At 42.4% G+C, this 15,496-nt stretch overlaps 2 protein-coding genes across 4 annotated transcripts in view; one reads left to right on the plus strand and one right to left on the minus strand.

Annotated features, from left to right (window-relative positions):
• The window catches only part of GSPT1 (G1 to S phase transition 1), a 33,387-nt gene extending 21,693 nt beyond the window's left edge, over positions 1-11,694 (minus strand). Inside the window, 1 exon segment of the mRNA XM_036824817.1 lies at positions 11,071-11,694. Coding sequence (XP_036680712.1) covers positions 11,071-11,419 — 349 coding nt within the window. The 5' untranslated portion in view covers positions 11,420-11,694.
• TNFRSF17 (TNF receptor superfamily member 17) overlaps positions 4,336-15,496 on the plus strand; it is an 80,533-nt gene continuing 69,372 nt past the window's right edge. The window contains exons 1-3 of one of the 3 annotated variants that reach the window (XM_036824823.1): positions 4,336-5,538; positions 8,175-10,980; positions 13,425-13,663. Coding sequence is in view for 1 of the 3 variants with exons in the window: in XM_036824822.1 (XP_036680717.1) it covers positions 11,911-12,101; positions 13,425-13,663 (430 nt within the window). In the remaining 2 variants the exon portion in view is untranslated. Of the gene's footprint in view, positions 5,539-8,174; positions 10,981-11,735; positions 12,102-13,424; positions 13,664-15,496 lie in introns of those variants that run through there. The other 2 variants (XM_036824822.1, XM_036824824.1) reach the window with 2 other exon arrangements.

Here is a 15,496-nt window from a genome sequence, read left to right on the forward strand (position 1 = left end):
GAGGGAGGAGATATGGGGATATATGTATATGTACAGCTGATTCACTTTGTTATAAAGCAGAAACTAACAAAAAAATTAAAAAATTTTAAAAATAAAATCAACACTAGTATTATTGTATTATGGGATAGAATCTGGAATTCTACAGCTGCAATTTTATTAGATCTAAAATAACTGAAATACATTGTTGATTTGTGTGAAAAAAATAATAATAATAAAATAAAATAAAATAATTGCCCAGAAAGTATTAACACCCATAAGTCAACAAAATTTTGGGCCCAATCTTCAATAACATGAAGTGCTGAAGAAAGTAATTCCTGGGAGTTCCCTGGTGGTCTAGTAGTTAGGATTCCAGGCTTTCACTGCCATGGCCCTGGGTTCAATCCCTGGTCAGGGAAATGGGATTGTGCAAGCCCGCACAGCATGGCCAGAAAAAAACAAAAACAAAAACGTAATTCCTATCCCTGAAAGGTAAAGGGCAACCAATTTTTTGAGGAAAGAAGTGACATGCTAGCCAAGTGTTACTTAGGAGGATCATTCTATGGTAGTGCATAGACGAACCAGAGAGGTAAAGACTACAAGGCAGAAAGACCAAAAACACTGCTTACAAAAAGTATCCCATCAGGACAAATAAGCAGTACAATTAGAGGAGGTGTTAAGTGCAAAGATAATGGGAGCAATATCTGACAGGAGTAGGAAGAAAGGAAGTATGAAAAGTCTAAGATGACCCCAACTTATGTGGTTAAGCAGGGTATTTTAACAGAAACTGGGGGGAAAAAATCCTTTGAACTCAGTTTGGAAGGTAACAGGAATTGTACTTCAGACGTAAGATACTTATTTTGTTTTCCTATTTAAAAAGTGTATAGGTAAGATAAGGAAAAACTACTCAATTTTCAGAGAAAGCCAGGCAGTGCTAAATGAATCAAGTTCATATACCACCCTAGGGATGGAGGAGGTGGCACAGGGTAGTAGCAAGAGGGCAGAACTGAGCTGACTCCTGGCTTTAAATCCTGGCTTGTCATTTATAAATTATGAGATACAATTATTTCATTGGAATCATGGAAATGACATGCCATCTGCCAGACAAGATTAAATGAGAGAATACATTTGTATAGTATCAATTAGATAACTTGTGGCACCTAGTAGATATTCAACAAATATGAGTCTCCACCTCCAAACATGGACTGAGTATCACTTCAATTCTATCAGCTAACATGGACTGAGTGTCTATTATGGGCTGGACCAGGATAAGAAGCACTCACCAATCCAGAGTGCTGGAGGTAGGGCTGAAGGTGGTGGCAAATTACCCTAACTCCAATTAATTTGTATTGAGCCCTTATGTGCTAACTGCTATCTCATGTAATTCCCCTGAAGACCCTATGAAACAGATAACTACTACATATCAGACTCAACTGGGCTTTTCCAAGTTATGGAAGTGCCATCTTGCCCTTCCTCAGACAGCCCCTGTTGAAAATCACTCAGAAAAAGTAAACCGAGTAAGTGATGATGTACAAATGTTTTAAGGCAGGAAAAGACTGAGATAACTGGTATGGTGGGCTCTCCTGTCACTTATTAAGATGACCCAAACTGCAAGTGAGCTTTATAAAATGAAGTAGTACATACACCTGACCACCTAGTTCTAGAACCAACTCTTAAATTTACAAATATACAATACATGCATTAGGCTGTAAGGCACTTCTCATGACAGTGACATCAGTCATGAGATCACCCCCATGGATGCATAATGCAAAATCTGTTCATGGTTTTTCAAAGTATCTTAACTTTCATAGTATGTTTGTTTTAAGTTTATAAAGCTTACAGTCAAGTACCAAAAGCAATTAAATGCTTAATATACACCTCATGATATTATTAAAGGGGCCCCAAATAAGAAGTTGACCATAGTTTTCCCATGGTGGAAAAAAGCTTTCCATGCATTCAGACCACAGGTAACATTATAAACTTAATGGCAATACTAGAGACATTTGCAACGTGATGGATGTTTTTGGAATAATGAACCAGAAAAATCCAGATATAATAAGATGTTCCTTAAATTTAAGCTTCTCAATATAGTTGTACCCAGTCTCCACACACACACACATGCAACCCCTTCTTGTTCATTCTACTCTGGTCTTACTCATAATGCATATCACATCCAGATTTACTGGCTACTACTGATCCTGGATTTAGCATTCTACTAGGCCCAAAGTCATTTGTTTATGGTTAGCAAACAGGTGACTATTTTCTCAAGTCCTGCATGGTTCATATCTGTTAGTGAAAGAAAAGTAAACCTCCCAAGGAATGAAATTACAGTTTCATATTTTCCAATGGTATCTCCATGTTCAGAAACATAATCTTATCAAGTGTTCAAAGGAATAATTCTAATTAAGTAGGAAAGTTATCAGAGTGTATGAGTGAATAAAACTGCCACACCCTAAGTTAAAAAAAGAAACAAATAATTGTGGTAAAATTATTACCACAATTTTTAAAACAAGAAAAGATTTTACCAAAAAGCAGTCAGGCAACAGTACTGACTGTGTTTTAACACAGATGATAATCTGGGTCTTAAAATTGCTAGTTAAATTGGATCATGGTGAAATAAGCCAGTCACAAAAGGTCACATGTTATACCATTCCACTTACAAGAAATATTCAGAATACGTAAATCCAGAGAGGCAGAAAGCAGATTGGTGGTTGCCAGAAGCTAGAAGGAAAGGGGAATGGGAAGTAACTGCTTAATGGGTACAGGTTTTCTTTTGGGGTGATAAAAATGTTTTGAAACTAGACAGAGGTGATGGTTTTTACAACACAATGTACTGAATGCCACTGAATTGTTCACTTTAAAATGGTTGATTTTACGTTATATGGATTTCAGCTCGAATTTTTTAAAGAATATAAAAAAGTTTTTAAAGATTTGATCATGGATCAAAGGACTTCAACATGGAGACTCCTATTTTGCCAATTCACAGTACAGCACAAGTTAGTCAAGAACATACATGTGGCAGGTAATGAAAGCCATGTTTTAATTCCGGCTACATGTTTTAAACACAAACGTATGGCCAATTCTTGAAAAGTGCTTAATCCATATATTTCATAAATAAGCAATTTAAATCTGCACTGCTTTAGATATAAAACCAATCTCTAATCCTCTTTACACACTAAATACAGATATTTAAAATAGCCATCCTAACTAAAATATCTTACGCCTGTTAGCTAAATGGTGTGTTCATTAAAGAAAAAAAATAAAAACAACTTCAGTGCTGTCACAGAAGTCACAAGTGTCCTACACTGCATGGAAGTGAGAAACAGTGTGACAATTCTGTGCAATACGAGTTTCTACAATGGTGGAAATGTGCTATATCTGTGCTGTGATGATAGTCACTAGCCCCATGTGGCTATTAAAGCACTTGCAAGGTAGCTACTGTGACTGAGGAACTGAATTTTAGATTTTATTTAATTTTAAAATTAAATAGCCATATGTACACAGTTCTAGCTCCTCTGAAGGAGTAGTCTCCTCAACTGCGGTAGGAACTTGTCTTATCTGGTTTTCCACTTCTGTCCCATTCCCGGTCCACCCCACCACCCCGAAGGGCTAATGAGCTCTCTTCTGAACTCCTCTAGGATATGACCCTTCTTTCAATTATAGAATCACCCACACACATAGCTTAGTTCTTGTTCCCTAGGAGATTATGGACTGCCAGAATGACTGGTTTTCTGAAATATGGAGATTTTTTTTTCTCTACTCTTGTGATCTCCACAGGTTGGCACAGTGTACTATATAGAATAAATATAGTTAATTTTTACTGAATTAATTCAGGCAGTTTCCGTTAGGGTTCAGTAGAGTAAAAACAATTTTATATGTGCCGATTTTCTAAGAAAGGAGTTAGAGAAACAATATCCAAGAGATGTTAAAGTACAGCTTGAATAAAAAACTAAAATTCTCTAGCACACAGGTGACCATATAGTCTTACCAAAACTGCACGCTGAGGCATTTTTCTCCCACAGACAACACTGTTAAATAGTAAAGGCAGACATCAGAAAAAAAAGCCCATAGAACATATACAAGTGTCCCCGGTTTTGCCTTAACTACCTAACACTAAAAATAAAAACACACGGGCTTCCCTGGTGGCGCAGTGGTTGAGAGTCCGCCTGCCGGTGCAGGGGACACGGGTTCGAGCCCTGGTCTGGGAAGATCCCGCGTGCCGCGGGGCGGCTGGGCCCGTGGGCCGCAATTACTGAGCCTGCGCGTCTGGAGCCTGTGCTCCGCAACAGGAGAGGCCGTGATAGTGAGAGGCCCGCGCACCGTGATGAAGAGTGGCCCCCGCTTGCCACAACTAGAGAAAGCCCTCGCACAGAAACGAAGACCCAACACAGCCATAAATAAATAAATAAATAAATAAATAATTTAAAAAAAAAACAACAACACACAATGTTACAGACAGCGGTGAACAGAGCTGTTTAAAGTATTCTACATGATTTCCTAAAATGTATGAAGAAGTTATTTCAAAATATTACTTTAAATTAGAGCATTGCCTACTTATGACAATGTCACCCAGCTACTACTGAGAAAGAACATGGAGACGGTGCTATAGTGCACAAACTCATAGGCCCAGTTTCTGAAAAAGTGTCTCAGCCAAAAAGATCTTTTAATATCCAATCACAAGGAAACTAGTGGAGTTACTATTACTAGGAATAAGCTTTGAAATCATACCTAGATTCTAATCCTTACTCCTCCATTTATTCATGGATGTCACCTCACCTGTTTATTTAGCTTCTCTGAACCTTAATTTTCTTATCTGTAAAAATGGGTCAACAGTACCTATACCTCAAGAGGTTGTTGTGAAGATAAGGGCATATTAACCACGTGGTAACTGCTCAATAAATTTATTATTACGAGCATTTCAAAGCCCCATAATAATTACAAAAACTTTTAAGAATGAAATAAAGAAAAGCAAATTCCAGGGCCACTCTCTCAGAAAATCCATGCTGGTTGTAGTAATTAGCTCTAGGCATGCCCTTTTTTCCCCATTATTAAACAGCATGGTGTGGCAGAGAGAGCACTATATTAGCGCTGGCAAATTTGGATTCTAGACTCAACTGTGTCCTTAAATCTGTGAGTGACCTTAGGCATTCACTCAGCATCTCTAGGCTGCAGCTTCTTCATCTGAAAATGAGATTGTATTACTGCCAGGTCATTTCTAGCCCTAACATCCTAAGAACCTATTTTCTAAGAACCTATTTACTCAGTCACTAAAGCAATGCCACGTATCAACCTGATTAGGCTTTTCTGTAGAGTAACTAAAATTCCCCTCTTTTTCAAACAAACCTAAAAGATAGTCTTATTTATGATTTATATCCTATCTACTGCAAAAACAATGAGATATTTAATTTCAGACACCACAAAAAAGTACAAAGAAAACAGAAAAACACCCATGTGCAACCAAACTCTGCAAAGAAGATGGACACAGACTACTTAGCAGTACAGTAACCCACTGGAGTTCTATAGAACTAGTCAACCGGGAAATTTCCCCGGTGACATTCTAAGGTATGCACTTTTTTCTTTAAATTGAGGTAGAGTTGATACACAATATTACATAAGTTTCAGGTGTACAACACAGTGATTCACAATTTTTCAAGGTTATACTCCATTTATAGTTGTTATAAAATACTGGCTATATTCCCTGTGCTGTACAATATATCCTTGTAGTTTATTTATTTTATACATAGTAGTTTGCTAAGGTATGCTTTTTTTGTTTCAAGTGAAGTGACATACAATTACTTTGTCAGAATGTGGTCTGGAATTTGGTGTGACCACTCTCAAGCTAGGCTAGTGAAAGATGCTCAAAAAATCCTTGCTAAGTGTTTCTCTCACCTAGGAAGTAGAGTATAATGGGCACTGGTTTAACCTGGAGTACTGTAACGACTAGGTTTCCTTAGAACAAAGTCATTTATGGAAAGAACCAACTACACATCTGTAGTCCAGCCACGCTTTGTTAAAATCTACTGAAAACAAGGACACAACTTTTAAGAAGCTTTGGTATGAATCAGCAACTGACAGCTAAAAAAGGAGTCTGAGGACCTCAGAACAATCAAGGACCTTCAACTAGTAGCCAAATTCTTGCTTCCCCAGCATTTCTAAGAACTGTGAATAGAATGATGAAATTCTAAATTAACATGCCCAATAGACAGCCAGAATCACAGTAACTCACTGCTGTTTGATATGAAATAAACAAGCCTCTACTTACAAGTAGTGTAAAGATGACTGATGCTCTACTCTAGCAAATTTCTAACAAACTTAAAGTACAGAAACACAAGAAGGATGAATTTTATATGTTAATTATAGCTCAAAAAACCCACCTCCAATCTTATGGTATTCACAAAGAACACTCAGTAGAAAACAGATCTTTGGTTTTAAGATTTCACGACTGAATTTATATAAGGGTACCTGTGAACAATTCTGCTCAGCTTTGAAAGCCCTCTACACCCTGCACCTGGCCCTCTTACCAAGAAGTGTCTTCCATTAGAGTAAATTGGGAAATTGGGTATCTGATCCCTTTTTAGACTCCTTGAGAACCAGTCCTCCATCTTGGTGGTACCACTTCAAGTGCCTAGCACAGCATCCTGCCTTCTGTAGGCAGGCAAATGTCTGTTCACTAATTGCTATACATATATCTGAGCAAAATCAGAGATTCACATCTCAAAAAATTTCATTCTAATACTGCTAACTCACCCCAAAAGTTTATCAAATCTCTTTTTCCTCCCTTTCTCTCCAATCAGAAAGAGAACGCTATTTTAACACTGTAAGACATTTCCTCCCCAGCAAAAAAAAAAAAACAAGGCTAAAATCTGTTCTCTACAATATTTCCCTAACTCGCTGTAATACGTTTTAATTGTTATCTTTTCATGCAGTACAATTCCAGAAAAGGTGAAAAATAAACAAAGGACACACAAACACACACACAAAAGCAAAAAGCACTGAATAAAACCTGCGCTAAAGAAGGTTTATTCACATGGGAATTCCCTGGTGGTCCAGTGGTTATGACTCTGCTCTTCCACTGCAGGGGGCACAGGTTCCATCCCTGGTCAGGGAACTAAGATCCCACATGCAGTGACATGGCCAAAAAAATAAATAAATAAAAAATAAAGGTTTACTCCCAATCAACATTTCTAACAGTTTAAACAGCTGCTCAACATGGCATAGCACTAGCGGATGCCCTCACTTGTTCCCTATATCCTCACACCTGAGCCGTTCCAACATGTAAAATCATGAAACAAGAGCCAAAACCGAATGATCTCTAATAATCAGTAAGTCAAGGTAGGAAAAGAAATAATACTCCAGGAACAATACTTTCTCTGATCTCCTCAGCCCACTTATCCCATTCACTGTCCCATCTGAAAAATCCTTTCTATTAGAATTGTTTTTGCAGGCATTTCAGTCACATAGGAAAAGAAAAACAAGTGTCAAGTGGAGAACCATATCTATCATCTATGTAAACTTAACTGTCAGTCAGCTGGTGTTCTTTAACATAGTGTAAGAGCCCTTCAGGACAAAACAACCATTACTTTGACTCTGGATCTTCTCTACTCTGGTGGCCCTGAGGAGGTCACCTTTGGGAAAATTCAGTGATTAACAAGCATCCACCAAATGGGGACGGTAGCACAACTTAGTGAATATACTAAAAAACCACTGAACTTTTAAAAGGTGAATTTTATGGTATGTGCATCATAACAATCATTAAAAAAAAAAAAAAGGTCCCTCCTCCACAAGGCATTCAGCAAAAACCAAACACTACAAAACAGAACTTTTCTCTTTAAAATTCAATATAATTCGTTATATTTGGGAGATAAGCCCCCTCTAAGGGCTCACTGGGGACTGCTACTTTTATTCTATACCCATTTTACAACCGCAGAGTTTTGAGAGGCATTGAGGGTGGGATGACAGAAAGAACTCTACGAACTCTACACCATTACTTTAGAAGCTCTGGCAGTGTCTAAAAGTCCAGATTCTACGGCCTGAATGTTTTGCGTTCCTCCCAAAATTCGTATGTTGAAATCCTAATGCCCAAAGTGATGGTATTAGGTGGGGCCTTTGGGAGGCCTTAGGTCATGAGGGCAGAGCCCTCAAGAATGGGATTAGTGCCTTTCTAAAAGAGGCCCCAGAGAGCTCCTTTGCCTCTTCAGCCCTGTGAGGACACAGAAAGAAGTCAGTCTGCAGTCTGTTATCCAGAAGAGGAAAGAGGGCCCTCACCCATCCAGGCTGGCACCCTGATCTCAGACTTCCAGGCTTCAGAACTGTGAGCAATAAATTTCTGTTGCTGACAAGCTACCAAGTCTACAGTATTTTGTTATAGCAGCCCAAACAGACCAAGACACCAAGTAACCCTGATTAACACTGCTGAACCTGTTTCTCATTTCACAATAAAAAAGACTGAGCAAGACTGAACTTGGTGCAAATTGGAACTGAAAATAAGTACATTCGATCACAGAAAATGTTTGTTCTAGCACACACAACCCTTGTCTACATTTTCATTCATTTCAGGGACTCTAAACGACCATCACTTAGCCATTTTACTTGCATCTGTAGAGAACTGCACTTAAGTGAATTATACTTAATTACACTTACATGAGTTCTACTTAATCATTTCTCTGGAAACCTATATTAAAAATTTTCAGAGAGATCCAAGGTCAACACTGAATCCCAAGTTCTGACTCGAGATAGCTGGATATAAGCATTAACTAGCAGCCTGCCAGTGAAAGTGAATGACTCTTTGTGCCAAAGCATCTTCCTCTACCTGCTGCTCAAAGCACCACTGAAACTATTTCAAAAAAAAAAGAAAGAAAGAAGAAAAAAGACAAAACTAGCCTTCTTTCCAGAGAATGACAGATATTCATCCTAGACACACACATTTTAAAAGTCGTTCATTCATTTTAAAAGTCATTCATTCTAGCGCTCTACCTCTAGATTCCTTCAAGAGCTCCCCCGGTATCTAGTTTAAAAACACACCCACCACCAATTTCAGCTATGGGTTAACAACAGAAGAAAACATGCTAGCCCTACAGTCCATTTCCTCAGTATAAAAAACCTGCAAACTTTATGGTTTCCCCTTTGTAAATTCCAACCTAAGTGCTATTTCCAATTTTTTCCCTGCTTCTTCCAAGCATAGTTAGTTCTCTGCTCTGATGCTGGTAAATTATGGACCTGAATGAGCTGGAACATGCAATCCAACGGTGCCATATTAACTCTGGACCTCAATTTAGAAAATCCATTCTTTTCCAAACAGACATCCTACAGAAGACGGGTTGTTGTTGCTGCTATTGTTGTTTTAACATTAACTGGCGTTTTGCAGAAGCAGCTGATAGAGTCAGTAACACCAAGATAGGTTTCTAATTAAAAAAAGAAAAACTGACCACAATGTAGGGACCATAAGGTAGGGACAACCACTTTCCTATACATTCTTACATCTCCAATTTCTAGCAGTGTCACAGAGCAAAGGATTAAAACTGCAAATTGGCAAATACCAGGAAGAGAAAAGACAGTCCTTCTACATAAGAGGCAATGCCTACTCACTCAAGAATGACCACCATTCCAGACCACTGCTACCAAGGACGATGGTCCCTTGATGGTCTCAGAGTTAGGAGGGAGGGCCAAAAAATAAAATGGCTGGATAAAAGCAAACTTCATGATAAGGTTTGGGGAAAGAGGCACTTTTAGGAGTTAGTAAGCTAACTAGTTTATGTGGCCCAAAGGACTTGGTCTAAGCAAAGCTAAGCTTCCTTATTTAAAGGGCAAACTTCAACGGCTTCACACAAGTAGAAGAAATACCAGTCAATAAAACAAGCAAATCCGAACTATGTGCTCACAGACATAGTTCCCAAAAACATTTCCCCAAACTCGCTTTTTGCCTCTAGAGAGAAAATTGTAGCCAAAGCCTCTGAAGAAACTAAACTCCTAGAGCACTTTTACAATGTCTACTTACCCAAGAAATGCTAGAATATAGAACTTTAAACAGAAATCAAGTTCACTCATTTGACATTCCTACAAAATCAGTACCTGAACGCATGCCATCACTTAAGCAGCCCCTAAATAGACAAAGAGTTTTGAAGACTGAACTTGAAACCACAGAAAGCCTGTCTACTCGCTATGGTCAAAACGGCACGTGACACCTAAGAAGTTATAACAAATGCTCAGGTGTCTGAACAGACTAATTCCTGACACAGGAGCACAGAGAGTGAGTTACACCAAGCAACCTAAATAAGGCAAACGATTTTAACATAATAAAAATTCTAAACGTGTCACCAACTAAGGAGAAGAGTCCAAATCCCACTTTAAAAAAGGGCACACAGATCAGCGTAGTCTCCTACACACTTTAATGTTAAGTGAGGAACTCTAACTTTGGGACACTGTGAACTTCACAAGCTTACAAAATGCTAAAGGTGAAAAAGATCTATAGATAGCCAACAGTTTCTGCCCCATCGCAAGACTGCAATGCATCCTGGGATTCCTTCAGGACGGTTCGGTGCCGTAGATATGTTAAAAGTAATTACAGTTTCAGTAATAGAAATTGCAGCGAGAGACGCTCTCTCGCCTAGGCCCAAGGTGAAGGGAAAACTCGACCAGTCGTCCTCCCCAACTCCTCATCTCTCTCAACGCCCATCCGGCCGACTCCTCCTGGCTCCATCTGTCCTCGCTTCTAGGCCTCGTGGCACTGACCCGCGGCCGTCCCCCTCTCCGTCCCATACGGTTCCCACTTCCAGCGGGGAACTGCGGCCCCGGGGGGGAGGGGCGGACACCAGGCCCCTCCGGTGTGCCCGGCACCCTGCTCCCGCCCCGCCCGGCCCTCCGCCGCGGTCAGCCCACGCAGTCCGCCTCCCCGGCCCGGGGCCGCCCCACCCAGGACAGCGGGCGCCGCTGTCAGCGCCCCACGTGCCGCCCGGCCCCACGGCCACGCGTCCCCGGCCCGGCGAGGCGCCCTCGACCCCATCCCAGGTGAGCTCCGGCCCCCAGGCCGGCTGCTCCCGCCCTCGCAGCCCGGCTACCTCCCGCGTTCCGGGGCTGCCCCGCGTCCCGGCCCTTTACCCGAAGGGCCTCCCGCGCCGCTGCCGGCTCCGTGGTTGTTGGCGGCGGCGCCAGCTGGGGATGCCGGCGACTGGGCCGGGCCCCGCAGGAAGGACGGCACGAACTCGGCGGCGTGGACGTTGGGCACGAAGGGCTTGGCGTTGACGTTGAGTTGCCGGCTGAAGGCCGCGCTGAGGTGCTCACGCTGGGCCTCGGCCGCCGCCGCCAAGGGACCGCCGGCGCCGCCGCACGGGCCCGGCCCGGGGGCTTCCATGTCTGCCTGGTCCCAGCAGTCCGGTGCTGAGTCGCTGCTGCTGCTGCTCCCGCCGCCGCCACCGCCGCCACCGCCGCCACCACTGCCAGGATCCATGATCGGGGGGGCCGTGTGTGTGGTAAAGAGAGGGCGGGAAATGGAGGCGGGGGCTATGGGCCGGGGAGGAGCAGGCCGCGCTGACCCAGGGAAGCAGCGAGGCAGAAAGCCCGGGGGCTAGCGGCACAGTCCCCGGCGTCGTCGCGGCAGCAGCTCCAGTCCCGACTCCGCACTCGCGACGACGACGGCGGCGGCAGCGGCTCAACCCTCCTCGTGTGTGCGAGCGGATCTCCTCCCACCCAGCCCCAACCACCTCCGACCGCCTCAGCGCCAACCCCACGCCCGGAGCAGATTGACCCCTCGCCGCTTCCCGTACCTTCGCCTCGGTAGTTCTCGGTCCCGGTCAACCCCGTTTCCGCCTATGAAGCGCGGCAGAAGGCGGAACTACGAGTTCCGGCAGCGCCCGCGCGACCCCGCTGCGGTTTTCCCGGGGGCCGACGGGAGTCGGAGTTCGGGGCCGGGAGCAACCGGAAGCGGCGCCGGCTCCCGGCATGCAGCGCGAGGAGGCGGAGGTCTGGTCGACGCTCGGCGGCCCCACCTGTCACCGGGTGGGGGCAGGGGTGGGAGCGAGCCTTGCTGCGATTCGGCGCGGGGCGGCGGACCGTGAGTCTCTCAGCTCGCGGCGGTGGCCTGCTCCGTCCTGTTCTACACAGGACGCGGGAAAACGAACAGCAGTGCTAAGGTGGAGAAAAAAGCTTTCAACTCCTGAAAATTCCTTCTTTCTCTTTTCACCAGCCCTCTGCGTTCCCTGCCTTACAGTCTCCGTACAGTGTTCTCTTTCTTTCCACCTTCCTCCTCCCCGCCCCCAGCCAGAATTTGCCCTACATTTCAAAGGCGACGCAGGGCGTCCTTCATTTTCTGTATTCATTTGGTGGAAGAGACAATAAAACCGTGACCCATTGCCCCTAAAACTGCAAAGTGGCTCATAAAGCGCTCCGGCCCAGGTTCTACCCCGGCAGAGGGGATTATTAACTGGAAACTTACAATGACTCACTGTATGACTAGTCATTTAAAGCCTTCACTCAAACTTTTCCGTCCCTTCCTCCTCCCGGCCAAGGGCTTTGCAAACTAAACAGAAGATTGCCATATTCCATGATGTAGCCAGCTGGACCCAACTGACAGGGTTATTTTTGTGCGTCCAGCGTCGTTATACTCCTTCAGGTGAAGTGGTTTTCTTTTGAATGGCCGGATTTGCTCAGGTTTTCCCGAAATACTTGATTGACTGCATCTCACGCTGCCAGGTTGCGGTTCCGTAAACATGGGGAAAGAAAAAAAGCAAACGATAAATACGTAGACCCAACTGCTCGAAGTAGGAAAGTACCTGTTAAGTTTTCTTTTAATTCACCCTTGTGGAGCCCAAGACAGAGAAAAACATATTGTTGATATTTTTCTGCAAGAAGTCTAGACAGAGTGCAACTAACCTGTTAGCTAGAAATAACAGAGTACAGGGGGGAACACAGAAAGAATGTTTCTTAGCCTTATGTTAAGGTCCAAAATCTAGATCTAGATATTAATTTTAATTTTAAACATCTATTTTAAAGGTAAAAGAGGACTCAGCCTAATGAGACAAATCAAAAGCAAAGCTGTCAGTTACCTTTGAAAACCAGTCCTAAGTGGTTTGAAATTGTGTTTAATATTAAATTAGCAAATTTGATGGATGCTTTGTTTCTTTAACACATAACACTTGGGAAATTGAGCCCTATAAATGTAAAGAAACCAGTGACCTCAATTATCACAAGGCTGGCTTTAAGTTTCTCGACAGGTCTGTGGTTCATGCTCCCTGAAATCTTCTGGACATTGATATTTTTTTCCTGCCCACAACAGAGGATTTATTCCTCTGATTAATACAAAAATCTGCTTACAGCCTATTAATATAGTTCTCTGAAGACCCCACTGGATCTTTCTTATGTGACCTGCTTTAAAGTGGGTATTAAGTGATTGCCCTCAGGTTTACAGAGAATTTACCAATGACTGATATAAAAATCAGACCTTCTTTCATATATAGGAGACCTGCCTTGCTATTGACTCAGAGTCACAAGAAGAAGAAAACACAATGTGTCCGAAATAAAGTGCCTAAAGTGACTTCTGACTCAGGATTTGCTCTCCCCAACCTACTCCTAAGAAAGTGTCAACACAAGCAGCTGACTCAGATGGTGACCCACACTGTCCTTCTTCAACCCTTGTCATCAGATACCAGACTTCAAGAGGAATCACCTGGAGGGCACTGGGTGATCACTCTGATAGGTTAGTTCTTCACATCTAATTAAATTAGCAGAGTTTCTTTTGGTGCTTTTTGGAGGGACAAAGAAACTGCTAAGACTGCAGCTTAGAAAAGTTGATGTCATTAACTGTCCCTGAATAGGATAATTATTCAGGAAAGAATCCACTCTGTTTGTTTTCAAAAGCCTTGACCTGCCAGAGTAGAGACACTGTTCCAAGCAGGAAAGAGAGAAGCTCTTTTTTTTTTCCCCCACTTTTTTCTTTATTTTTTTAAAATTGAAGTATAGTTGATTTACAATGTCTTGATAATTACTGTTGTGTTAAGACTGAGCAACTTGAGGTCAGAATCTTTATTCATCTTCTTTATATTTGTAATGCCCAGTATAATGCCTGGCATAAAAAAACATTCTTAATAAATGTTGAATGCAGGAATCAGTAGGGAGTCTGGCACGATACTGCCCTTTTACACTCATCTGGAGCTGTTGAGACACAGGATTGTCAACTTTGAGAGTTTTCCAAGGACGCCCTGCTGTTCCCTGTGATACACACACAAGCTTAGCTTGACAACAGCTTAACTTTGCAAAGCTATGCTTGTTCAAGTCTGAGCCATTTCACCACAGATATTCCCATCTTCCAATGCAAATCCCCCTTGCTGGCATTCCTAGGCTCAGTCTCTCTCTCCCTCTCTCTCTCTCTCTCTCTCTCTCTCTCTCTCATTCTCTGTGGTCTTCCAAGCCCCCGCTTAATTATTCTGCCTTTAAATCAGGGTCACAGCATTTGCACCTTTAATCAAATACACAGTAGTTTGTTTTGTTTTTTTAACCTAAGAGTTTATCTTTTATGCTTCTGAACATGAGACTGATATGAAAAGTCAAAGCTGTCCTGGGCTTTTAGTGGGTGAAAATGTGTGCACACAAATGGACACTGATGTAGCAGTCCCACTCCTCGAGATGTTTTCTACAGAAATATGAACACAAGTGTGAATAGCTGTTCTTTTCCAGCATTTTTTGCAGTAGCTCCAAACTGGAAACAACCTAAATGTCCATCAACAGGGAAATGGTTAAGTGATGGTGTACCAATATTATGGAATAACATGCAGCTGTTAAAAAGAGTGAGAGGCCAACATGGAAATACATGTATAATATATGGCAAAGTAGGGGAAAAGCAAGATATCTAATATGTGTACAGTGTACCTAGTGGATCAGTGTACCTAGTACACTCCTATTTCTGTAAAGATATCTAGCTTTTTTTCCTCTCCCTTGAATCCTCTTTCCCTAGATCTTCACCTCTCTAGCTTGTTGTCATTCAGCTCACATGTTTTGTCCTCAGCTCAGAGACCTCTCCTAGCCACCCTGGCCCTCCGCCAACCCACATCACTCTCTACCATCTTATCTACTTTTATTTTTTCATATTTTTTCACAATCTGAAATTCATATTCATTCCCATGCTTACTGCCCACCTCTTACTAGAAAATTAATTCCATCAGTCTGTCTTATTCACCATGGAGTTTCCCATCAGGTGCAACATTGCCTGCCTGACATGGATAAAGTGCTCAGTAAACATTCAGGAGAGAAGGAAACGCATGTATCTCTCTGTATGTTATAAAGCTTTTTAAAACATGGACTGTTACCTATTAAGCAGTTAAGGGAAGGTGTATTTGTGGGGTGGGATTGGATATGGAGAGACGAGCAGCTGGGAGAAGAAAAAATTGTCAATTTTTGCTTATACTCTTTTTTTTTTTAAATTAATTAATTAATTTATTTATTTATGGCTGTGCTGGGTCTTCGTTTCTGTGCTAGGGCTTTCTCTAGTTGCGGCAAGTGGGGGCCACTCTTCATCGCGGTGCGCGGGCCTCTC

The sequence above is a fragment of the Balaenoptera musculus genome, chromosome 15 (genome assembly GCF_009873245.2).
Source record: "Balaenoptera musculus isolate JJ_BM4_2016_0621 chromosome 15, mBalMus1.pri.v3, whole genome shotgun sequence".
Taxonomy (NCBI): Eukaryota; Metazoa; Chordata; class Mammalia; order Artiodactyla; family Balaenopteridae; genus Balaenoptera; species Balaenoptera musculus.